Source organism: Falco naumanni, chromosome 7 (genome assembly GCF_017639655.2).
Source record: "Falco naumanni isolate bFalNau1 chromosome 7, bFalNau1.pat, whole genome shotgun sequence".
Lineage (NCBI taxonomy): Eukaryota > Metazoa > Chordata > Aves > Falconiformes > Falconidae > Falco > Falco naumanni.
Window position 1 is genome coordinate 49,267,161 of NC_054060.1, and position 27,294 is coordinate 49,294,454.

Consider the following 27,294-nt stretch of genomic DNA (forward strand, 5'->3'; position numbering starts at 1 on the left):
ATTAAAAAAACCCAACCCTAATCTACAGCACCCCAGAGAAACTTAACTGCACAATGACTGAAACACACACTGGTTCACAATATTTATTACAATCTATTGCTTTAGATAAACCTGCCGTATGGCTAGTAAACCCAAACCACATTATAAGAACCAACAAAAAAAAAAATACAGCACAAACTACACCTCTGTAAAAGGTATGCAGTGGAGGTGAAGAGAGGCACAACCTTAACCATAGTAAGAGCACAATGAAGATCCTCATGTGAATAAAGCTCTCCTGGCAACAGATAATGAAGGTGAATAAAAATCAGACTAACAGTACTAAACGTAAAATATGAAAAAAATCAGAGCAATATTGTTATATCTGTATACAAAGAATACAGGGACTTTTTAAATACCCTTCTTCATTCTCAGTGACCTGTAAACACAACTCTCCCAAACCATCTTCCCTCTGTACCTGAACTAGTATATAAAGATCTATACAGAATGTGCAAATGCAATATAAGTATTTTCAGGCTCTCTTCTTCAAAAAGAAGAAATACAAGATTAAAAACATTAACAGCACAGACTCCCCCTACCCAGCCTCTGCAGAAAGACATCAGCAGCAATATTGCCCAAGACATCCCAGTACAGAAGTAGCAAAACACCGGACCAAGAGATCCACAAAAATGCATGGCATATGAACAATAAATACAAACACATGCGGAAACAGAAAAAATAAGGTTAAAGCAAAATTATTAACACTGGCAAATGAAAGTGAATTAGGACTCGTCAGCCTGCGGCAGATCTGTTCCTAAAAACCACGTAACAATGGCTTAAGTAAACCTACAATGTTAACTGAGATCCAATTACATCTTAGGCAGACAAGCTTTATTCATCTACATGTCTGTTAAGAGGTGATACCTCATAGTTACATGCCATGCTCTGTACTATTTAATAATTACATATTTATAAGGATTGCTAGACCAGGATGCTGGGAGTCAAATAGCCACTCTGCTGGTTTATTTGCTACTGCTGCCTTTTCATTACCACTGCACAGAGACTCTTTCTGCACCAATCAAACATGTTAATAGCCCTCATACCAATCTGCTATAGATTAAAAGTTTGTGGAAAAATAAGTTAGACAAAAATATTACAGCCTACAAGGAGTACGGTACAATCTAGCTCTTGTAGTTAAGATTTCCAGCCCAACAGTAACTTCAGAACAATACTAGCCTGAGCAGAACACAGTTCTACAGCATTTAAAATGGAGATGTTGAAATAGTCTGGATTTTACTTCAATGCTGGAAAGTGAACTAGAGACCAAAGAACTTACATACACAAATCTCAAGTGTAGTCTAGAAGCTCAAGCAATAACTATAGCTCACTCCCTTCAGAACTTGCTTCTCAAAGTGTTCTTTGCTTTTTACTGTAAGTGCAGATGTGAACTTCTTAGAACAGTCTCTGAGCTTCTACTCATGCTAAGAGTGAACATATTCAGTGCAAACATACAAGTTGATTCAATTTACAGCTCTTGAACTAAAGTAAAAAAAAAATCCTTACTACTGTTTGTCTGACTATCTCCTAATCAGAAGGTCAGGTGATAACACTGAGTACCAATAAAAAGATTCCTTTTGCCAGCACTTAAAACATTCCCGTTACTGAGATGAAAGTAAAGTTATATTTTCTAGGTCTAGAAATAGGCACAGAAGCCTTCTCCATGCCAAACCCCTCGTGATCTTCATGCAATACTGATACAGCTGCAAAGATTTTAAAATAATTTTCTTTTTTTTTTAAGAACTATTTACATACAAGGCCAAATCACAATATTGTCATCCTAGGGAAGTAAGTTTTATAGTAAAACTTGACTTGTGAACACCCAACAGTTGTCTAACAATTCATTCGCAAGGCTGGAGTGTAATACAAAACTCAGTACAAAAATCAGTTTCTATTCTTCATATGAGTACTGAGAAGTTCAGTGTAGTTGCCCGCACTGTAACAACATGGTTAAAGTCATTTTCTAATAAATCAATATTACCAGGTAGGTACAGTCAGTCCAAAGATACAAATGACTTCTACCCAGTGTAAGAGAACCTAACAACAAGCCTCAAAAATTTCAGAGGCATCAACTTCTTAAGTCGTCAGTTCTGCATTTCATATGAATGTTGGGATTATTGACCATGACAAGGTCAGGTGTCCAATGTGTTGACTTCTTTGGAGCAGAAATAATGCACAACGATTGCATTAGGGTATCGAGCAAATGCACTGTGAAGAGACAGAACACAAAACCCAACTGTCAGTAGAGACAAACAGTTTTCCCCAATTCAAACAAAAACATCCAAGTTGTGCAGAACCATGCTTACAGGAAAGTGACACTGTGTAAATTACAGCCTGATTTATTCTCAAAAAAAAAAAAAAGACAGACAAAAGAATTCTATGGATTTTGTAAGCTTCATTTAAAAAAAGAAAAAAAATCTATGTTTTTGTTTCTATAAATACACTTTACTTTGAAGTCACTGCTAACAAAAAAGACTGGGTGACATGCTGACATGCTTGCCCTTTAAAATCTTGTTGAACTTCACAGCATTAGAAAAATCCTAAACATCTAAACCAATACTGCATATGCAAATTTAAAATCTGATGCTACATGCCACACACTAACAGCAAAATATCATATATGCATAGCAATAAGTATATTTAGACTTATGTTCATTAAAATGCTTTGGAAAAAAAACTTTCCCCTATCATTGTGAATGCTACTGATACCTCAGAAGGGTTCACATCAACAAAAGAAACAGTGAATAAGCTAGTCACATGGCATTTCACTGGAGTTCAGAGGGGAAAAAAAGCAGATAAAATTTATATTCTATGATAATTAACTACTAGGAATGGTAGAAGGAAAGTTATTGGCATCTGGTTATCAAGTGAATTAATTTGACTTTTACAAGTCCCAAGATAATTAGGCTACACAATGTAAATAAGCCAGTGAACCACAAAGCCATCAGATACAGAAAAGTATTACACATGTACCTTAGTTTGACATTCTTTATATCATCCTTCTTAATTCTAGTTAAGTGGGTATTAGGCAGTGTCCTTAAAATTTTTTCCAAATTCAGTATGAGAAGCGATTTTCTGCCTTCTAGAGTTGTGAAATAAGAAGCCTTAAGAGTTTCTGAATGGATTTTATTCTCCTTTGTTGAAAGGAGGATTAAACGCTTGCAGTAAACTTCCCTAACTAAAGCTTTGATGTTTTCTCAGCCACCCAGGTGAGTGATGTAATTTGTAAACTGAAACACCCTTCAAATGTCTCCCTCATACTGCTATTCTGTGTACATAAAGATTCCAAGTTTTGCAATATTCTTAGTTTAAGTGTACCGGATTCATATTTGATGTAATTGCACAAGTTTTAAGATACATGGTCGCTCACCTGTTACCTATCTTCTTTTTACATACAGTGCACACTTTCTCCTCTGTAATAACGCACTTCACTTGCTGATGCAAGATTCGCTCCTCCTGGACCTAAAGAAGAAGAAAAAACTTTTTGAACAGGTAACGCTACACCACAGCTCCTTTCTAGTCTGGTGAAACTGAAAACTGTCACAGTGTTTAGTTTTCAGTGGCTATATCTACTGTATAGCAAGTTGCACAGCACAGAAGCAGCAGGTCTGTAGAGCAGAGCAGGTACACTGAATACCCAACACCCACACTATATGAATTAGAGGATGTTATTTTCAACTAGTCTGGTCCACAGATAAATCATTCTAACCACCGAGGGATGTGCAGGTGAACTATTGAACTGCACCATCTGGTTTAGCTTATTTGAAAGAAATCAAGTCCATGCTCTCTGAAATCATCCTGCAACGCACACCAGAGCACAGTGAGTCCAGAGACTCACAGCAAAGACACACACCTCATCCAAACTAAAATGAACATACTCGCCATCTCCAGAAAAAGGGACATTCAGTCTACTTGATGCCCATCTACTAATTTCAAGCGCACTAGAGCGTCACCTAGGTGACACACATTCCGCCTAAGGAACAGTTAATTTAAATATTGAACATCTGTTTTACACCACCATTCCAATAAATGACAGGTGGTGGGTACTTACCCTCAGAAACTCTGCATGGAGAAGATTCTTGAGTACTTGATTAGATCTTTTCTTCTGAGCATTTTCTTCAAGGACTTTCTCTAAGAAGATTCGAATCTCACTGATCTGTGTATTTGCTGGGAGCAGGTTTATTGCCTAGAGCAAAATACACTTACTTAGCAAAACTTAAGAAGGAACAGAGAGCAAAACAGAATAGAAATCAACACATTTAGCTTGACAACAGTTACAATCTGTTCACTTGCCTACCGCAGTGCCTTCTATCACCTTCTGTCAACAGTACAGAGTACTTGCAGGTCTTTCTTACCTTGGTTGTATCCAGTTTGCTGTGATGTAGTTCCAAAACCTGCAGAGCAGCCTGCAGATTGGCTTGAGGCTCCAGTACTTCCATCTTAATCGGTCCCAGGCAATGAACACTAGGTGGGGAGAGATACATTCGGAGCAGTGACAGATAGACCTGTGGCACACAAAAGGAAAGTTCTGAACCCATTACATGCATCCACAATTGACAGCTGGTAGAACACAGCGATGGTACTAGAACATTGTACCCATGCCATTCAAAAATTCTGAAGTGTCCATTTAAACAGCTCTATTCTTAAAACAGAAACTTAGAAGTACCAGTGATGTTCAAGGCCTTTTAAGACATGCATTCTACACTAAGGTTTTTCAATAAAAGCAGTTTTAATCATGCTTCCTTCATTTAACTTACATAACTCATAGCATTTAGAAGCCAACACTTCATTGTTTTTTAACGGTAACTTTTCTGTAGATGTGGAATACACATGTACATATTCTGTCTTCTGAATTCTGTCAGAACTTTAGCTACAGAATATGCACTCAACTCCAATTTCAAACCGCCAATCATCTAGTAATTCCAAAATTCCAAGAGCTTATACATAGGTTCCCATCCACCTACAGAAACTGTGAAGTCTACATTGAGGAAAAACTTTAAAGTCCCTAACATGGTATGAATAGTCTAATACATCCTTACTGAAAAGGAAGGCTGCAAAGATGAAGCTACTTACATCTTTGTTCCCATCTTTGTTTCTGTCATAATGTTTATGGCAGTAGCTGGAACAGAAAAGAATCAAGTGAAATGCAGGGACAGTTTCAGAACCCAGAGAATCAGTCCACAGAAATTAACATTTAAACGCTTTAAATACTGAATTAGGTGACCGCACATCTGATTTTGATCAATTAATCAAGTTTGCACAACAAAATTACATCATTTACTTTGCATAACAATGCTGAGAAAAGGGAGATTTCATGCAAGTCCCCCACTTCCAATCAACTTCAAAAGCTTTAATGCAGAAACTTAACTCAATTCAGCTGTGTAAAAAAAAAAGGGGGGGGAGATTTCTCCAGTCAGCACATCATAGTATAAAAATACGTGTAGATGTATCCAATTACTGTACCTGAATCATGAAGAGAAGGTGTTCATTAGTGTACACTGCATACCAGGGTTGAATGTTCTCCAACAGGCATTTGCTGAAATTAGCTTCAAAAGAAGCTATGTTGAACAGGCCCCAATGTTCAGATATATCTGCTATTATCAGTTAATTCCATTTTCACTTAAGTACTTCAAATTCATTCAGAAGGTTCCCTGACAAGATACATCCAGCAAAACGCTGTACCTTTACTAGAGAGGATTCTGCTAACTGAAGGAGCTTAACTTTGCATGCGGGCTAATGAATGTCTCTCCAAAGAGAAAGGAAGCAAAACAACGTACAGAAGTTCACAAGCAAAGGACAGGTGGAAACAAGGAACTCACTGATGACTGTCATATTGCTCTGAAGTGCAATTACAGAAGAGCATGAGAAGGTAAACCTCAAGGGGACAGCATGATCATCTGTAATGAACAGATACCTGGAAGAGCCTAAAAGTCAAGAAAGCATGGAAACCCAGAAGATCCTGAAGGCTTACAGCATTTATGCTCCACATAAAGCAACATTTCATTACATATCATATCCACAGGGCAGTGAGCAAACCAAGTCTTGCAAAAAAACAAAAAAACAAAAAAGCCCTTACTTTTCAGCCATGTTGGTGTCCTTCAAAATATGAACATAAATAAACAGAGCTTGCTCATGCTTCCCCATACGACCCAAGAGCAGAGCACGTTCTTCTAGGAGACCTAGTGACAGCATGAAGGATTAGCCAATAGCTACACAGAGAAGTGACAACATAAGCTCATTAGTGACCAGACTAACAGAAGGAACTATAAACCAAAGTCTAAGCACAGGTTAAAGTTACACTGAGACTGTAAGCCTACTTCACACTGGTCTCGGTAACATTTTATGAATTCTTAAGAAACTTAAGAAACAACAAACTTCAGATCTGTAGACCATTTCAGGCTCATCAAAAAGTTAGGCTAAATATTTAAGTGATGGGAGATGTCACAATGTCTTGGGTCCACAGTTACAGGAATCCTGCAGGGATTGGTAAACCTAACTACGCCAGCAAAAACAGTCAGTATACACCAGTATATACACCAGTGGTCTACAACTACAGATATAACCATCTTCTGTTGCTAGTTACCATGACTCTACAATAAGTGAGGAGGTTTTGCTGTACAATGCAATAAGCTAGGGTTTAAATAACCTAGGAAAACTGAACTCACCATCAAAGGGGAAGTCACTAATTAGTCGACTGGGTTCATACCAGCTAGACTTCTCCAGAAAAAGCAGCAGCTTTTTCCGGTAATCCCCCAATTCTCCTCCTTCCTCTCCAGCAGGCACTGGAGTTTTATCTATGTGGAAGAAAATGACACAGGCCACGGTATTACAACTATTTCACCACACTAGTACACAGAATAAAATAAATAATTATGAGGAAGAACCAAGTGCTGATGAAACTGTTACAGGTGGGACTGGGACTCTGACTCTGATGCACCTGCCAAATTACATCAGCTCCTTAAAACGCATTAAGTGGGTGGTTAAACAATAGACTCAGCTATTCAAGACCCTTCTCCACCCTCAACATGCAGAATTCAGGAAGCAGTAGCTGCCATTCCACTTAATCATGAATAAAGTGTCACTTGGTCCTTTAAGATCTCTAGGGAGGCAGACTGCCCTACAAACCCACAACTTCTGTGTTCTAGTTCCTTCATCACTTGGGACATCTTCTGGATGTGAACAGGGAAGGCTTAAAGCAATACACTGTGAAGGCTCCCCTGTACAGTCCCATGCCCCTGGTCTTCCCACCAGAAAAGGCTAAACATACCTGCAGGGAAAGAACTGAGATATTCTTTCATTAAGCCTTGCACCTTCTCACAGTACAGCTGGATCAGACAGTTGTGAAACTCTGCGCCAATTTCTTCCCAGACATGAATGATGTGTTCCTGTAAATACACAGTCAGGTTCAGTTACAGACACTTCCTCTGGAAAGTCATTTGTTATAAGCCACAGTCCCATGCCTGCCTTTACCAACCTTGACTTCAGGATTTCATATATTTTAATTATTTTTTCTTTGCACAATTTATGGCAAAGCTAGCATGCTGTGAGATAGCATCAAGCTCAAACGCTTGGAGAACTAAAGCCTTACATGTAACATGTTGTAACAAATGTAATGCACTAGTAGAGACTGAGTTCTTACCAGATAAGGAATAGTCAAGCTTTTAAAATTTTCTATCAAGAAGTTGAGCACTTTGTCTCGAGGCAAAGCTTCTACTTCAGGGAGGTCTTCTGTAAATATCTGTTAAACAAAAGTTTATCCACAGAATGGTGATTTAAAAAAAAAATAAAAAAAAATTAAGCACCACAGTGTACTTTCCCTGAGACACCAATACCCAGCATATCATCACATATGTCCACAGAGTAAGTACAGGAAGTATAAAAAAATATCTGAACAGCTTATTCAGGCTCTGAGAAGCTATCTCGCATCTGAAAGGATTAATAAACATTCCCACTTCTGCCTTAGTTAACACTCTTTTACAGTGCCCAACACATCCCAAATACAGGGAGTAAATTATATATCAATGAGGAAAGGAAAAATAAGAAAGGCAAATTAACATTTCACATTCAAATACTCAGGCTCTTGTGCAAAAACTGTGACATCAACAACAATAAATATTATATCAAAGGTTTCTACCTACTTGTTGCAAGATAAGGTAACTCCAAGAATGAAAAACATAAGGAAAACTGAAAGGCTGTCCTGTTGTATCTACTGCTAATCTTACCATAGTACTGAACATAGAAAATATAATGTATATGTTTAATTGGATTTACCATTAATACATCGCTTCTTACATTGAGCTCTCCCACTTCCATACACTGCACTAAGAATCTCAATGGCAAGGTGTCTGTTTCAACCGCACTTACCTTCAGTCCATCTTCAGGAAAATCTCTTAGCACCCAGACAGAGTAGGAAAACACCAAGTGCAAGTTCTCTGTGCCTGGAATACAAAAGGCAACAGTGCTCAATGTTAAAATCCTTAATATCTATCTACTCCCAACACAAGCAAATGCTTTCAGAGCCAGCAAAGCTTAATTTACAGCAAGAACTTCATTTGGTTTTTCCCTTCTCCAGTCAAGTAAATTACACATTCCAGACTAAAGCCACAACTTCACTGCTCTACAAACATGATTTTAAACAGAAATAAGAACTCAAATACTAAATGCCACAAAACATAAATAATTCAGAACACAACCAAGCTCAGTCATCTTAACCACATTCCAAAGGCCTTCCCTTACAATTTGTTTTTATTACGGTAGAAAAAGCACTGTACTTTTCACTTGTGTAATTTGCTTCAGTCCATTTTCAGCCTGCCAGTCTACTAACTTCTACAGCAAATGGTCAAATACTTTGTAACAGGTAGTAAAACATCATAGTACTGAAGTAACGGGCACAGAAACTACATGACAGGTAATAACTTTTCAACTTTTAAGAAAATTCAGGACCTGTCTCTTTAAAAGAACACTTTCATTTAGACAATTTGGTTTATAAAACATGTTAGGAAAACAAGCCTTTCCTCTCACCCTCCTGATGAGAACCAGAGGCGTTCACTGCCCAAACAATGCAGCAACACAACTATACAAGCTATACAAGAAACAGAACCCTACACCAACCCTACAGAAAGGCAGTCATTGCTCTTTTTTTCATCCCACAATACCATAAAGAAGTTACTACTTAAACAAAGCAGCATCTTCATAGTAGCAGTATTTTGAAAAACAGAAGATGGGTGCTATGAAGTAAAACAAAGTATAGTGCCCAGAAGAGTCAATTTCAAAGTTTCAGGAACAAAACAGTAACTTGGCAAGTGGCACTAAGGTCATGGGTCTGAATTTTGCTGAACTTTGATTAGCTTTCTGAATTAACAGGGCATTGTATGGTAATGGATTTGCTAGCTTCACTGAAAAAAATTAAATAAAGGGCAGGACAAGTCATGGGAGTAAGTTCTTATGTAGAACAAGAGACAGAGAAGAGGAAGTTAACTCCTTAATCAAGTGTGAGTTTAATAAGAATAGCTCCTTTCCAAAGCACTGAATCAAGTTGCCTCTGCTGAAACGGCAACCAAATCAAACATGAAGTTACAACCTACTCAAAATGCTCAAGATGGCAGGAGAAAAGGAACTCATCAAGCTTATAGATCACAATACTGAAAGGCCAACATCACACCACAGAACACTGGCTCCCTCAGCACACAATATTCAGCTAAATGGCGATTTATACTGAAGGTCACAGGCAAGGATATTTTCTGCTGCTAGAATTAAAGCCAACACTGAATTTCTAAACTTTCTCAGCAACAAATCCCTACTCTAAATATGAGCTATAATAGGAAGAAGTTCTGCATAACACGATTTTAACAGATAAAGAATGGTGTAATACAGAAAGCTACCTACCACGCAATTGAATACATTAGTTCTCCTGTGCCTACCCCTGCACAGACTAAATATATTTTTGATGGACATGGCCAATCACGGAATTAACAATTAATATTTGCTTTAATGCAATGAACAGTAAGTGCTTACTCTGCTGACACATGGCAAGTATCAAATCCAAGTCAGTAATACATACTTGATGACTTAGAAGACCACAGCTACAAGCCTGAAGGAAATTTTCCCTAATTACCTGAGAACTATTAAAGAATATTTCATTAAATGCCCTAAAAAACAGACAAGAGATAAATAAGGAAGAGTTTCTACTTAACTCAATGTGAAGTGAAAGCAACTAAAAATCCATCCTGCATAAATAAAATTGAAAATGTATTTTTTTTTAAATCAAATATTACTTAGATTAGAAATTCATAACTACACCTCACACCAAAAGGGGGTGGGGCTGTCAGAGGGATAAATCTGGAGAAACCTCAGTCTGAAATGCTTTTATCACCTTATTTAAGGGACTCCCAGAAATGAAACTTACCAATCAAGGCAGAATGGACAGCACAATTAAAAAAACCACACACATGCACAGTATTACATTTCTGCTATTTACCCATCTGCAAATCTGCAAGCAACACTAGTGTGAAACATTCCATTTATTACCAATAGTTATCTTTCTAGGCTGTTTCCACCATATTTCACCACTCTGAAGTGAACAGACTCAAATGTCCTTTATCAGTTTTAAAGAGCTGAGCAAGAAGCTGGATTTTCAGGAAGTCCTGAAAAGGAAAACTGATTTTCAGGAGGTCCTGAAACAGAGAAGCTCCAGAAGTCTTAAAGAAATTTATCAAGCTGCCAAGATTTTAGAGAAGTATTCCAGAAACCTTGGATAATTCTAAGTCTTAAACATCATCAATCTCACCAATGAAAAAAACAAATGAACAGCTGACACAGGTCAATCAAGATGAATCTATCAAGATAACAGAATTCTTTTTTAAGTTAGATTAGAGGTTTGTTTTGTAAAGCTGTATGCTGCATATAACATACCTACACTTCTCTGAGTGATGTTACCAAATTACACCAAGGCACAAGAAACATGAGAGATGTGATACAAATAGGAAAAGTCTCATGTCATTTTAAATAACGTTATCAATGAATAAACAAACTGCCAACAGAAGCCAGTAGTTCTTAGAAGTAGTAATTATAGAAAAAATATCAAACTTTGCCAACAGTATAAGACTATGAGATGAACAAAGTTATTTCCCTCATAAACAACTTGCTTTCAAACTAATAGTGCAACACTTTTTAAAAGCTGTGCATTTAGAAATAAATAATATTATTTGATGGGAGGACTATTCTCAAAAGTTGCAAAAACAAAAAAGGACTTGGGAGTTCACAATGAGTAGTCAGCCATGCAAGTTACTACCATGATGCTGTGACCAGCAACTACAACTGTTAGGTCATTATCTATATCTACCTAAACACAGAAAAAACCTTCTTATAGGACTCATCTCAGGAAAGATAGGAGCCCCAGCAACTAGAAGTCTGACTTTCAGTGGGAAAGCTCTAAGCCAGAAGTTAGACTTTCCTTTTGTCAGTGATGGTAAATCATCACTGGAAGAAAATTCAAAATACTACTATGGCACATTTTCTACCAATGGAAGTTTTTATTGTAAATAAGGAGTGTTTTCCAGTAAGATACTCAAGTTTCAACAAGACACTCAGAAACTAATCCTTGAAGTTTCCCTTATGCAAGAAACCAGACAAGATGACAAGGACATGCTTTAGCTTAGTCGTCTCTATAAAGCTGATGAACAGTACAATAACTGCTAAGCCCAGCAAAAGTAACACCTTCACAAAATGCTCTCCTTCATACTCACCCAAATGCTGCAGATATTGCACTGTCCTCTCATGACCCTTCAATGGTGAGTTTGCTTTCTTTGACTGATCCACCAGTACCTGTAATGCTTTCAGAACAACAAAAAGGTTCATTCCTTTGTAACCAAAGTATCATCCCAACTTGACCCACAAAAAAGTGCACTTTTCCTTTTCTGCTACCAAACACAATACAAGAGTTTGTTTCAAACACACAGACCAAACCGGTAACAAGAACAAAGACTATTCAATCACAAGACAGACCCAGAAACAAAGTCTCTTCAGAGTATTGCCTGCTCACTGAAGATAAGTTAAAACTCACTATTAGGAATACATGGTACTATCTCTTCTCCTCTCTCCACCCCAACCTCACACCTACCTTTCTCATGCAGACCTTTCTTCTCATACAGTATTATCAGCTCACTATATTTGTGTGCCTTCTTTAGTACATGCTCACTCTCCTCAATATGGCAGTGATTGTTCTCCAGACGAAGCAATGGTGCCACCAGTGCTACATTTGTCTGCAAGCAAAAAGGGAGTACTTAATACTTCTAATGTGCACCTCTTAAGCTTATGGTACAAAACATGAGCTGGAAGAGTAATAAAAAGAACAGTCTGATAGCATAAGAAATGACAGTTCAAAATTTTAGAGCAAGGTCCATCTTCATTTCCATAATTTGTTGGGACAGAAAGGAAACAATATATGAGAGCTATTCCTTTTCAAGAATAGTGGTCAGCTTTGAAAAACACTGTTGACAGCAAAGATAATACTCGCCTGCATTCAACAGCACAAAGCAAGACAAGAAGCATTCATTAGAACCTCAAAATACACAGGCATGGCCACATTCCTTTGACAGAGGCAGCAACCAGAAACAGATACATCTGCTTTATTCCATGAAACTACTTCCTGACCAGTGAGCAAACTATCTAACGCCAAAGTTTCACAGATTGTTTTTAGACCAAAGACAGACGATTGTGTGAGAATTTCTGAAGTAGCTCCTTATGCTCCTCAAACATTTCAGCCTGAAATTCCAATAGAGCTTGCATGATAATGGAAAGGCCTCTAGGTCAGGCAGAAACTCACGTGGAGGTAACACTTTAAGAGGGTGGTATCAATGATTTGTAGCAGCTTCTTTCTGGATTTGATTGTGGGTGTTCCTTCCATGAGGGGTGAGGTACTGGACTGATGGTCAGAATCATTTAGCTTCTTCACCAGCTGACTTCTTTTCTGCAGGACATCAAAGGAAATTTTATCAGGAAGAGGCTATGGATTTCTCCATCCCACCAAGTAAAAAGACTAAATTAAACTAAATTAATAACTTCTTTTAACCAATTGAATTTCTATTGTTACTACCTATTCAACACGTCACCTTTACAACCACATTCACGTATATGTATTTGTTCTGCGAATTTATAGTTTTGCAAGATGTCCAAAATCTTGCAAAAATAGTCAGAAGGAAGTTCTGTTCACCTAAACAGAGACATTTTAGAGAACTCAGGAGACATTTAGAACATTTTGGAAAACAATTTAGGTTTTGAACTACTAGGCACAAAAACTATCTTCCTTCAGACACAAGCTTCCTTTTAGTGTAGTAAGAACAGCAACAGAACAATTCAGATTCCAGTTACAACAAAATAGAGAGGACAGGAAGTTACAGTACCCACTACCTCCTGTTCCACCTTTTATTGCATGCTTTTGACCTGTCTCTTGGATAGTGTGACCTCCACAACAGTCACCAAACAAAACCAAAAGATCAAGAGCTGAAGCCCTCTTCAGAAGGCTTCTAGAAATAAAATACTGGACTCATATTCAGATCTGGTGCATAAGTATGATGCCTCCCACATTATCTGTGGGGTACCTCACGTCTTCCAGTTCCCCTGCTTTCTCAGGAGTTACTGCCATAGTTTCCAACCATGAAGACAGCCCATTATGGCTAGCATGACAGAGCTGGAACCAGTATACTGCTTCCTGTACAAAGTTAACCACCAAGTATGCTAAAACTGAATAAACCTGCTCTGAAAACTGATACAGGAGCACTCACTTGAGTTAGGTAGTCTATCAGAGCTAAATGTGCCTTCTCCAGCTCTGCCCCAGACAGCCCTGGCAGGGGGTTGGGATATTGTAGCTGCTTCCTGTAATCTGTGGGCAGGAGGTCAGGATACAGACCCATCACATGAGTGGGATCTAAGCAAAAAATAACTAGTATTAGTAACCATTCATTATTTCTGCAAACTCTTAAACATATGTAACCATTGAGTAACCTGAGCTTTCCAACATTGGTGTTTGTAGACAACTTGTATGTACACAAAGTTCAAGATAGCAAAACTTGCTTGTTACAGACAAGAAGCTAAAACAAGGCAAAAGCAGCAAGAAAAAGACTGTTTCAAAGTCCAAGCACAACAAGTTCCAACCTGTGCGCTTGGCACACCTGCAGGACAAGCCACTATTATAATCCTCTTCCTGCTCTTCTTCCAGAATCCCAGCATTAACAACTCTGACAGAAGGACAGGATTTCTAGGAACAAGCAATGTTTTAAGGGACAATTTATGTGCTTTTGAAACAAGAACTGATTTAGTGCCATTTGTAACTAACGAGCACCCATTTTCATGAAATTTAGGAAAATTCAGAACTACTGCCCTCTGATTTAAGTTCAAAGTATTCTGAGTTATCAGTCCTTTTCTTTCACTGTAGTTTTCCAAAGTAAATATGATGTCATCAAAACAAGTAAAAATTCTGTTTCAATGCACAAGGGATATGCTGTCACCACAGAATCTCAGTCTTAAGCGCTATTTTATGGTACAGTCCAGTCTTCAGGTGTTCTTCCAATAATCCCAGTACAAACCAGAGGAACAGCACCAGAGGCTACTCTGACTTTCAAAACCACTTAAAAGTTTCCTGGCTTCAACAGCTTGAGGAAACAGGGTTAAGGATCCTCAGTTTGGCTCAAATCCAAGGATTTAAGCAAGTCTACAGATGATCCTTATCTTTCATTCCAAACTAAAAGCCGGCTTTTGGCAGCTGCTGAAACCCTCAACTTCCAAGGTCTATGTACATGCTATGCATGCTGTAAAATAGTCTACAATACCAATATATTCTGCACAAAGGACGAATTCATGATTTAACTCTCTGACTGAAGTTAATTAGAGTACTGTAACCAGTTTGACAAAAAAAGCGCTAAATAAATGAGTACACTATTTGCCATTCACAGGGGACTGGTCTGCACAAGACAACACTGTTTTAAAACAAAAACAAAACAGAAAACAAGAAAACCCACAGAACAGTCTGTGAGCTTCATTTCATTCCTCCTAACCTAGGTATCTCAATATCAACCCAAGAATTCACCTGTACCAAGCTTGGCAAAAACTTGCATGGATTCATCAAAGCGCTTCTGGCAGAAGAGGTTGAAGGCAAAGAGGTTCTTTATGTGGTGAATTTGTTGTCGCTTCTCGCTATCTGAATCATCTTTCATTTCCTACACACATACAAATAAATGAACATTAAAAACCCCTGGGCCTTGTAAATAAAAAAGAAACACTCTACAGAAGTAATAGGACCATTATCCTTTGGAGAGAGTAAGAAGAAAGATAACCTTCCAACGTGAACACCTCTGAAGGTGGTTCTCAGATGCTACACTTATTGTGTCACTGAGAACCTGAAAGGTTTGAAAGCTAGCTCTGGTTATGTATATACTCACTCTATCACAGCAAGCATCTCTTCATTCATTTGCCTTTTCAAAATATTTTTTCAAGTTAGTAACACAAAATGTAATTAATTCATTTTAAAGTAGTTCCAGGGAAGTGTCCTGAAACCAGAAAATCCTAAAACCTAAATCCTAGGAGCAATATAACTAAATGTACTGCTTCAGCATCTCTAAGAAATTATGATGTTTCAGAAGTAATATGGAGGGCTATTAAAAAAAAACAAAACCCACACAACTCCAAGCAAAACGGTTTACTAGCAGTCTGAAGACTCTGAAGTCCAGCTGACTGAAGTTGAAAAGGCGACAACCAACTAAGCAGCTAAGAGATAATCTTCCAAATACGAGATGGTATCTCAATCTAAACCACAATAGATCCACAGGGAAAAATGGCAGCACAAAACTAAAAAGTCAAAAAGGCTAGAGTTTACCAGTTTGTGCAATGTGGACAGCAGGGAGGTTAAACTCTCTGGACTAGCTACAGTCAAGCAGAAGGAAAACACCCTTTTATATCCTCCTGCACAAGTGCATCCACTGCAAACCCGAAGGTTTGTGAGTACTTACCGCCAACTGCAAAGCCAACTCAAACTGCTTGTCCTGCAGGAGCTGCTGGATCTGTGTAGCTATCGATACCGGAATCAGCCGCCAGACAAAGTGATTACTTGCCACATATATAATATTTGTGCTGTAAACAAGACAAAAGGGTCAGTTACTAAGTTCCAGCCCTGAGAAAGCAGCAATACCCTATCTAAAAAAAACATTCCTTGTTAATACACACATGGATCAATCAGATACAAGGGCACTTTGAGCAATACTGCAAAGCAGAAAGGAGAAGACTGTATCTCCAGTGATGATAAATACCCAAAAGACACTCAACTCTGTCATTTCCTCCTCAAAGTATAACCTCCACCCATCTGTTCATAAAAACCAGACTGATTCAATGCTACTACTTAAGCTGAGAAGCTATTCCTCTCCCAGTTTTTCACAGTGCTACCATACACCCAGACAGCCTGACAAAAATTATTGTTTATGCTCAATACCCTCCAGAGGTGATGAAGCGTGGTCTTTGCAGCTCAATACTCTGTACCAGCAGCCGGGGTTCAAAAGTGCGGATCTCCACGTACCTTGGCAGAACAGCTATGATGTAGGGAGGCTGGTGTTCTATTAGTGAAACAAATGAAAAAATAACGTTGATTGTTCTCAAGTATTGCTTGAAACAAGTCACGACGTAAAAGTAAGGCTTCTCTTCAATCCCCACCCCTGCTTGAAATATGTCCCTTTTTTTGCTTATTAAAAACAAAACTCAATGCCCAACACTGACAGCAATTTGCTAACAGACCACTACCAGGTTTTTTGTTCATCTTTCAACAGGAGGAATTTCTGTGGCACTCAGATGCCCAGAACTAGTGTTTTAACATACTACATTCCATTTAAAATCTTGTCCCTTTATAAAAGATAGGCAATATGCCTGTTTTCTGCAACAGGCATACAGACTACAAGCAAAAAAGAGGAAGAAACAAAAATAAACATTTGAAACCTTCCACAGAGCATGACTTGAAATACTTCAGTAACTGCCACACTCCAAATTCAGCTAGTTTCTAAATACCAGGAACACATGAATTTTGTCATATACAGAGAAGCAAGGAAACAACTTTTAAAAAAATTAATCACCCATGGCTATAGGAATATCTGTCCAATTCAAGGCACACTTCTGAGTACAGATCCCTTCTTCATTGAGCACAACTGTTAAATCATCTTGGCCAACTGCAACTTTTCCATCTGCTACAGGAGCTACCAATGGTTCCAGTTGCTTTCCTGTGGGAAACAGTTCTTTGATGGATCCTTTTCCATCCACCTAGGATAATAAAGAAAATAAAAACCAACTGTTATTCAGGGGGGTTTCAGTTGAAAGTACCCTAGAGGGATTTACAACCCAGACTAATCACTAACAGGACAAGTCTGATTTTAAAGAGCAGCAATAAATTTTTCTGCATATCATCATTTATCTTGCTTATACATCATTTGCAAATAAAGAGTTAATACTTTTGTGTCTGAGATGATGTATTCCTGTTACCCTAACAGCAGCTGAGCACATAATTCATACAGGTTTACAAAATTCATGGCATAGTAGCAAAACCAGTTGAAGTGTTGAAACACATCTTGGTGTAACCAGAGGATTTAATTTAGGCCACAACTTTAACCTGGTTCTATTCTGGCATGAGTAAATGTTGCCACATAAAAAACAAACTAAAGGCCTAGCAACCTACCTAGCCTTTTTCCAGCAGCCCTAGCCACTCATTCTTGTGGCCGCATGCTGTCCAGGGAACTGAACCCACCTCCCAAAAAAGAAAAAAAAACCTAATCTGAAGAGCTGTTTTGTGGCCTGATCTAACAACAGAGAATCCTTCCTCCTTCAGCTCCAGCTACATGTTCCTGCTGCTTCCTTTGCATTACAGCTCAAGCACTTTTATAAATCAAGACTTAGCCAGCAGAAAACAATACCATAAAAATATGTGGGTTTTTTTCTGCCTATTTAGTGAAATAAAGCTATTCAGTAACAGGTCAGTCAAGTACCAGAGCCAAGCCAAAGTAGATGCGTGGATGGCAAGTCTCCACTCTGGTTGCCTGAGCAGCTGCACGGCTGCTTCTATCACTAGAATGGCAGGAATCAACATCTAGGACAGGGATGCAGAAAGGCATCTTTTGTGAGCAGTGTCAGTTTGAAGGGACTGTAAAAATTACTGCGCAATTTTCCTGTCAACTACAGAGCAGTGTTGCCACCCATGTACATACACATACGTATGTGTGGTTTACCTCATCTTCATCTCATTTTCCTATAGTATCAGCAGAAGCCAATTGTAAAGGCAGAGAAGAGAATCAAATATAGTTGTCACACAAAGCGTAAGTGGAAACTGTAATACTAAATTAACAACACTAAGTTTAGAGGCATTCTAACTGAAACAACTACGGTTCAGCAAAAGGAAAAAATCAAAAAAAGAAAAAATGTAGCTCCACCATCCGCCAGATAAGAAGATATCGTAGTCTTTTTCTCCCTTTTACAACTATCTCCTTTCTTAATACATTAAATAAAATGCAAACTGAGCTTACAGAGACTGATGTCAAACCAAAACAAATATTTTCCAATGGCTTTTCTCTGCAAGAGCTTCCAACATTGGTTTCAACAGCAACAAAGAGAAGATCGCTTCCTGACAAAACACCAGTTCAAAAGAACATACTTAGACCGCCCTTTCCAAAACTACATACAGCAAGAGTACCAGATGTCGTTTTTCATAAATGTCTGTTAGCCAAATCCCTGAGCACAGGAGCAGCCTCCATAGTGTCTACTGCTTTCCAAATCATCTGAAACACTGTATTCCAAATTCCAGCCTTACCCGTATCAGGTAATAGTCCCTCTTGAAGCCTACACAGATGGAGTTTTCACACCAGGCCATAGACTTGGGTACATCAGGTACACTGAAGTCCCCCTGAGGAAAACAGGTTAAAATGGCTGTTACAAGAGAAAGGCAGGTCAGATCTGGCAACACCGATTGTAACAGGCAGCACTGTTGTTGACACTGTATTCCCCACCACTACACACCTGACTTCTGCTAGTCTGCTGGCAGTATTCACCTAAAAAGGCTATATTTCTGCACAATAAAGAGGTGGGCTCTCGAGTTAGCCGGTAACTTCCTAGAAGAGCAGCGTAGCTGAAAAATCATCTATTCATTTCCATTGGTTATTTTTATCATACCAATATCTGGTATTTACAAGTGCAGTTCTCTATGCCTGTCATCAGTAACTACCTTCTGACTTAATGACATACCTGGAAACCTTTGAATAGAAGTGACCCACTTTCACAGTGTTACTGTTAGCTCTACATTTATAGAGGCTGCAGGCTAATACATTTCACTGACCTACAAGTATGCTACAACTACAACATTAAAATAGAGAACACAGCCTTCGATTTAATTGATAAAACTGCATTAATGCCATTAATTGTGATTTCAACCATGTATTTTCACTTTTATTTGCTGCTTCATTGTTAAGTCACTGCAGAACCAACTGGAGTTAATGCTCTGAAAGTCTCTGTGTCTCTGAGTTACAGGGACTGCACAACAAGCAGTAAAGAACAACTACAGTCCCTGTGTTGAGGCGCACAACTCACCTGCAGCTCGTGGAACTCTCTGTCCTTCCAAAAATACAGTTGTAGCTTCTTCCGCACTGCCACACACATTCTCAGCACCTCTTCCCCTGTATCTGACTGCTGTGAAAACAGACAGGCCTAAGTCATAGGCACTCAAACTAACCACCGAGTAAGACAATACAAGGCCAAAAAATCCTCAGCCTGAAGCAAAGCTGCCAGCTGAAGAGCAGCTTTGCTCATCCATGCCACAAGGGCATTCCCTAAACAAGGAAGCACAGAGAGAAGGGGGGCAGAATTCTTAAAAATTAACTTTGGCAAGGATTGTGACACCAACGAAATAAAAACAAAAAAATTAAAGAGTACCGAAGTCATACACATGGACAAAAAGAATATAAGTAGAGAGTTATCACCCCAGCCCTGAAGACTAGGATAAGTAGCTTGAACTCTCTGCAGTATAGGAGCGGGGAGAAAATGGAATAATGTAAAGAACATGTTATACTGACAGATAATAACATTAATAGCCATTTAATATTCTAGCCTATCAGAAAAGTTTCCTGACAAAGAGATCCCAGCAAACCTAAGTGCCTGTACACACAAAACAACAAGGCACTTTGGAATGACCATATTTAAGGGTGCTCTGAAATACATCACTAGTTTTAACAACTAGAAAACCCTAAGTATTTATTAGAAAATACTTAACACTAAGTTCCCACCGGGCAGAGAGATAAAAAGTGCTGAAGAACACTAAGCCATCCCTTCTGGTTATGAATAAGGTTTCTGAATGGCATGGGTAGGCTGAGAAACTCACTTGGATAGAAATGAGTCACTTAAACCACAGTATATGAACAGAGAATTACTAAACCTTATGGAACCATTTTACAGCCTGAACCTACCATAACTCCCCCGGTGCTCCTTGGGCCAATACAGTTTAAAAGAAACAAATATGTAACAAAAACAGTGATGAAGATGCTTGGCAGAAGGACTCACTATAAGCTAGTACACTAGCAATTTAAGGGAAGGAAATGGCTTTTATATTGAAGAGGATCTTTCAAAAAAGAAGACACACAGAGTTACTACAAGATAAAAATCCCTTGAGGTTTTGTATCAGGAGGTCAAAGCCTACAGTCACAACAGGCACAGGAAGATATCTTAGGAAGCACATGAAGAAAATCAAGGTGACTACATTAAAAACTGTTCACTTAAGCAAAGCTTCAACATCGTGTCATTGTGTTCTCTCTCTTACCTGAAGATCACAAGTAAAGAGAGATGCACCTTTTGCCTTGGAAACCGTGGTGATTTGTTGAAATGTCAACAGGTCATGCACATAAATGTTGTTTTCTGTTTAAAACAAAATTCCAATTATTATTCAATATTTAATACATGTAGAGCTCATTGCTAATTCAAGTATTTTATCGCATTTCCCATTTACATAAAAAGAAGAACTTGTAAAACTAAGAGCTGCAAGAAAGGAAAATGAGTGTTTTCCCAAAAGCTGAAAAGTGCTAAGGCACATACAATAAATGCAGAAAAGACAACCAACACCAGCACTGGCAAAATTACATGAAGAAATTGAGAACAGGTGCTAACCAAGTGAAAGTGGGAACAAAAGAAACAGCAAGCAGGCCAGAGACCAAGTTCATGATGGAAGATTGTATGAACAAAGACCATTTTGAACTGGCTCCTGAAATTAGTGGAAAGTGAATGGCTGCAAATGGAGGGTACTGTGGTCAAGTTTTTGTACGCACGAGGACGCAGGCAGCAGAAATCTACACATGCTGGAGTTGGAAGAGCTGGGACTTGGAGATCATAAAGAAGGGAGTAGCATCATAAGCAAAAAAAAAGACATAGGAAGACCATAAGGTTAAACAAATATAGCCAGAGACAAGCAAACTTAGATCTTCCACAAGATGGTAAAAGATCGCCATCTGCATATAAATTGAATTTGGTGTAACACATCAATGTGAGTTTCATATATCAAACAAGTCTGGATGGAAGTTTTAGCCCCTATCACATGGTGCACACACATATGCACGCATGTATGTATATACACATGCCAATACAGACAAACTGTATATACACACACTTCAGTGCACATACGCATTTTTTGATTTTTAATCACTTCATGTTAATGTTAAAAACTTCATGTTAATACTTTGTTCTCCAAGCTGGCTTACAACAAGCAAAGCTGCTTCTCAACCTATGCTGCAGTGCTTCCTCTGCAAAGTGAAAACGCTTAAATCCTACACAATGACTTTTCAACAACTAGACTACTATGCAGGTATGTAGAAAGGGTGCCACATTTAGCCAAGTTACTGCATCAAGAAGACCTCCTTAAATATTAAAATATTTTCTTCACTTACCTAATAGACTGACCAGAATTTTAAACTGAGAAACAACATGAATCTGAAAGAAAGAATGCTATCAGTGACTCCATTCATAAACTAAACCTCTGAATAAGGCTTGATTATAGAAAGTCTACGAAAACGCATTTTAGATGCTCTGCAAATGACGAAAAGACAAGGCAGCTATGTATGCACAATCTTCCTCCAGCTATTGCAACATCTTTCATTTACACAGTTTTTACAAGCTAGCACACAGAGCTTGCAACCCAAGCTAGTAAAAATTGCTGTAAGTGGTATGTTACTAGTACAAAAGTACTTCTAAAGGAAATGGAGAGCGTTACTGAAAGAGGCTGCATAATCTTTGAGCCAACTACTTTCCTGAGCATCAATATAACAAATGAACAAAAGTTCTCAAAAAAAAAAAAATTAAGACTGGCAATAGATAATCTGTTATTTTAGTTGTAAATTCCAAATAAGAAGAATTACACTCACATTCCTATAGCATTTTACCCAAGAATCAAACAGTCTGCTGGTGTATTACCATCATTTTAACGAATATTCTCAGTCAAAGCAGGTGAAGATTCACTGCAAACAGCATTTCCATAAAAGCCAAAAATAAACCTGTAAGTTCCAATTCTTTGCTTTCTGCTTTAGCAACCAAACCAAACTTATCCCTGTTATGGGAAGAGTGTGCAAAAAACCCAGGCTGTGCCACCTCTAGAAGAATTTATAGTTCGGGGAATTTTTTTTCTTAAGCTTTACAGTTTCCAGAAACAAGTTTGGTATTTCATTTCTTGGCTGAAATCACTGCAAAATTTTCCCCACTTCAAGAAGATGGTATTTCCTACCTGCTGAATCTTTTTTGAGAAGTTCTTGTTGGATTTCTCTAGCGTCACTTCAAACCTATTGCAACCTACCAGAGAGATTTGAGATAGCATGTAAACTGAAGTTGCCCTTAAATTTATGACTAATATACCTTATACTAAATAGACTACAAAGAATTATGAAAGCAAACTTGGCCACTTAAAACTAAAAGAATCGTCTGACATATCCGGGCTATCTTTTACTTAATAGCTAAATGCATCAGAAGGTCTTCTACACAGTCAGGTGAAAATGTAAATTACACTTCTTGTACCCATCTGAAAGACTCACAAAGTTATATTTTTGCCTTTCTGGAATTTTAGATTACAGGAATTATATTTAGGTATTTGAAATCCAGAGATACATAGATACCCGTAAAGAATTTATCCACACCAAATTACCAGCAATTTAAATTGCTAGGGAGCATATCACTGCAAAGAAAGACAAGAAATAAACACTACACCACAAGGGTTTAAAAGGAGTTTTAGGGATAAAGACTTACAGACACTTTCTGATGACATAACCTCTCCTGGCATTGATGCAAAAAAGGGGGAGAAATTTACCACATGAGACAAGACACTAGCAACTCAAGACTAGCATGCTCTGATTGGAACATATGGCCTACAAGTTTCAGAAAAAGCACGCTGAATTCAGTCTCTAGAATCCAAGTAGCTACAAATGAACACCTTTCCAAGAGCCAATGAACTTGGAAAAAGATGTCTGCTTTCTTTCTTTCCTGTCCCACACTACACAACTTTACTGTGTTCAATAACATCAGTTTCTACATAATACCAGACACTGCAAAATAGAAATCTGTTTAGTGAAAAATCGATTTTAACTAAACCAAAAATAGAACAGTTCTATTTGTGGCATCTGTAGAATAGACTATGAAAACTTATGACTTTCAAAGAGGCAGGGAGAAGAGTAAATACATGACAGAACTAGTTAGGAGGGATCTCGCTGCCCCACCCCTTGATGGTCATGGACCTACTGAATAAAGCTGCTCTTCCACTAATCTAGTCCTTCATTAACAAATAGCAAACCTCCAGCAACAAGCAAACTGCACTGGTTCTGCATATGTTTGTGCACTGTATTCACAAAAATTACACTAACTTACTATAAATTCAAACATATAGATACCTGATATAAAACACACTTTAAAACAGAAAAGAAGGCTGACACTACTTGCTGTCCTTCTTGTACATCTGATAAATGGTAAGTACACTTTCACCAAAGATACCACAAATATTCATTAAACTCTATGTAGGACAAAATCAGCAATTAAACACATTTGTGTTAACATTACTACAGCCTCTTAAAGTGCAGGGAAATAAAAATAACATCATCAACTTTTTGCGACTTTCTTGAAGTCAACTTACCTATGTCCTTCTTGATCCTGTAAAGCAGGAGATGCCCTTGTTTGGTACCAACAAGGAGCCACTCCTCTACAAAGATGGGGGAGAAAAAGAGTCTAATTAGTTTCAGCCAAGACTGCCCTTCCCTGCTAAGTTACGTTTATCAGAACACTTGGAAAGTTGTTCCACACACCAAAGAAGACTTTCTGTGGTGACTACACACTTGTCTCCCATCATGTCTGCTGGAAGTGCTCAGAAGTAGCTCTCATTCTCAGGAGAGGACAGCCCAAGATCAAGCAGTAAAGCAGAAAGTACAGCCTAAACATGACATCCCACTTGTTTACACAAAAATAAAGCAGAAAACCACCCCATTTTTTGTGCAATCCAAAGAGGCAAGAAACTACTCTTCAGACATTGCTATCTCCCAGAGAGGAACACTGCTACAGAACGGGAAGAACTGTCAGGAAGAAAAATGAGTTCTATATGAGTGAGTTTGTTTTTCTTAACTAGTCCAAGTTTTTATAAGAACCCTCTCAAATAGTCAGCTATGCCTGGAAGGACAGTGGCAGCTTTGCTTAAGTAGCGTTTGAATTGCCTGAACAAGCAGCAGTCCTTCAAGATTTATAAAAGACAACCTTTTTATATACAAAATCTGTGGAGTTTGAGACTCTTCCTATTTATAGCATACGAAAGGCACAACGTCTTCATTGGGTCATAAAATACAACTGACATCCTTCCTCTTTGCTGAAGATCATACAGGAAAGAAGCATATACAAATACTCCTTTCTACATCCAGTACTCCTTCATTGCCAAAGATAACGGTACTCCAACAAAACCTTGTTTCCTGCAAGACCTTTCTTCCACTATTTAATAAAAGAGTTGTAGAGACAGAGTTACACCTCTTTTTACACAACTATACTGCCATAGGCCTACGGGTTTAGGGCTTTTTTTCTACTTCAGTAAACACTCTGAAAGAGGTGAAAGCCTAAATGCAGGAATAAAGCATCTTCACACCTTCTCGACTACACAACTCTAGCATAAACAAGCCATGTTTAAACATGGCAGGGCTGCTCAGGTTTTGGTCCCCAGATTAAAGGGGTCACAGCCCCACAGTGCCTGAGTTACTGTAAATACCAGTTTTGTGTTATGGTAGCATACCTGATAGAAAGCACTCAAGCAGCCCAAAAAGCCTTACCAAGCCCTCTCAACACCACAGCTGGTGCAATCACCTGACCAAAATGCTGACCGTCGAGTGTGCCCAAAAATATAACCCTGTGTTTGTGCGCCGCTAACGCATGCAAACAGACCCTAACCCTGGGACTGGAACGTACCACACAGGGTTCCCAAAAAAACTTTTAGTCAAAACATAAGGAAAGCTTCTTGGCAGGACACTAGCCGGGCCACGGTTACCGCACCGGGAATCACGGCAGCCTTCGCAGCCGGGCCGCCGCCCCCGCCCCGAGCGGCCGCCGGCGCCAGCGCCCCGGGCAAACGGCGGGGACCGCTCCCGCGCTGCCCGCACGGCCAGGCCTGTCAGGCGGCTGGGCCCCCCCGGCGCGCAGCCGGCCGGGCCCGAGCGCCGCACCGACCCCGGCCCGCAGGGCAGGCCGCGGCCGGCCCCGAGAGCGGCTGACGGGGCGCCCCGGCCGGCCGGGACAGGAGAGGGGCGGCTGGGGCTGCGGCGCGGGCCCCCGGCTCACCCCAGGCCGCCAGGCAGTCGATCTGCAGCGGCAGCTTCTCCAGGATCGGCACATGCTCGAAGGCGTCGTGCATGGCGGCGGCTTCTCGGGGCGCGACCCGCCACCCGGGCAGAGGCAGCGCCGCGGGGGGCTCCCCCTGCGCAGCGCGGCGGAGCGGCGGCACCGGCGGGCGGGGGAAGGCCCCCCACGGAAGCGCCGCCGAGGCCCGCAGCGCCCCGCCCTTCCCGGCAGCCGCCGCGCGCGCCCGCACGCCGCCGCTTCCGCGCCGAGGCCCCGCCCCGCGCGCTGTTCCCGCCCTCGCCGCGTCCCTTCGCCGCCCCGGGCGGGCGGTGCTGCGGCCCCCGTGAGGGCTCGGCCGGCACGGGGCAGCCGCGCTGGCAGCCCGCACAGCAAGCGCTCTCCCGCAGCGCCTGCCTGGCGGCTGGGGCACCAACGGGAACCGCGGGGGGGCACGGGCAGCGCCGGCGAGGGGCGCGCTCCCCGGCCCGGAGGGGCCTGGCCTCGCCCGGACACAGCCCCGCTGCGCCTTCGTGCAGCCCACAGGGGGCGAGACAGCCGGAGCCTCGTCTGGCTATCGGAAGTGTCAGGGTGCCACTCGCTAACACAAACCACAGCAGGCAGGACAGTCACCGCGTATATCAAGAGAAAAACTGGCCTGAGTAACCTGAGGAAACCAGATGAGAACAGCAAAACATCTCTTGCAAGTAAATACCTGGGTTTGGAGGGCCTACGCTTTACCGTAATTAACTTCTCCAATGAACTTTGCAGGTGAAGCTCAGTCTCTGGGAAGGAATCTTCACTTGCTACCTTGTCCCTTCCAGAACAGGCCACGATGGCATTTTGGTCACAGAGAGGTGCAACGTTCACGACCACTGGCCTAGAATCTAAACTAATTGAACCGAACTGAAAAAGCACATCGTGCTGATTGGTGAGCATCTTCACTGACAGAGACCACTGTTTTAGAAAAAGGGGACTGAGGATGCTCTGTGCTGGGAGACCGAAGCACAGGAACAGGCGAACAAGTGTGGTATTCTTGCATCCAGCTTCTTTCCTGCTCGGGAATGAAACCTTGCTAGAGCACAAAACCATGCTAAGTCACATCCCCTTCACAGGGGGATGCAAATTGACAGTTATGGCTCAGGCACGTATCTGGTCTCCTTGACCTAGGATTCCTACAAAAGGAATACAGAGATAGCACCAATTTAGTGAAAGAAAATATAAGTTTCACTAACACCAAGTGATCAGGACTTCACCTGATTTTTACCAGAATGCAAATTACGTGCAAGGCACCTCTTCAGGTTTTAAAAAGTAGCATACTTTTCCCTTCACAAACAAAATACCATATAAAGTGTACAGGAAGGTTTTTAAAAAGCCCACAAACTCACACACCCCTACATCTGCAGAAAAAGACAAACATACCCT

General features: G+C 40.0%; 1 protein-coding gene across 6 annotated transcripts; it reads right to left on the minus strand.

Annotated features, from left to right (window-relative positions):
• Nucleotides 1-69: 69 nt before the first annotated feature.
• On the minus strand, nucleotides 70-26,095 carry VPS39 (VPS39 subunit of HOPS complex). Of its 6 annotated transcripts, none has more exons than XM_040600009.1 (26): nucleotides 25,873-26,094; nucleotides 24,197-24,262; nucleotides 23,320-23,346; nucleotides 22,805-22,869; nucleotides 21,975-22,017; nucleotides 20,858-20,952; nucleotides 19,636-19,731; nucleotides 18,863-18,955; nucleotides 17,142-17,325; nucleotides 16,511-16,631; nucleotides 16,035-16,155; nucleotides 15,116-15,245; nucleotides 13,815-13,957; nucleotides 12,857-13,000; nucleotides 12,152-12,293; nucleotides 11,778-11,864; nucleotides 8,398-8,471; nucleotides 7,673-7,771; nucleotides 7,301-7,418; nucleotides 6,699-6,827; nucleotides 6,110-6,212; nucleotides 5,107-5,152; nucleotides 4,389-4,538; nucleotides 4,085-4,219; nucleotides 3,404-3,495; nucleotides 70-2,241 (listed from the first exon to the last, which is right to left on the minus strand). In XM_040600009.1, the coding sequence occupies exons 1-26, from the start codon at nucleotides 25,943-25,945 to the stop codon at nucleotides 2,166-2,168; spliced, it is 2,652 nt and encodes an 883-aa protein (XP_040455943.1). In that variant the 5' UTR covers nucleotides 25,946-26,094; the 3' UTR covers nucleotides 70-2,165. The 6 variants fall into 6 exon arrangements, 5 of the variants coding, with proteins under 5 accessions (XP_040455943.1, XP_040455942.1, XP_040455946.1 ...); XM_040600008.1 differs by having other exon boundaries at nucleotides 19,636-19,734; XM_040600012.1 differs by lacking the exon at nucleotides 25,873-26,094 and adding an exon at nucleotides 24,366-25,635 and having other exon boundaries at nucleotides 19,636-19,734.
• Between the last annotated feature and the right edge of the window lie 1,199 nt (nucleotides 26,096-27,294).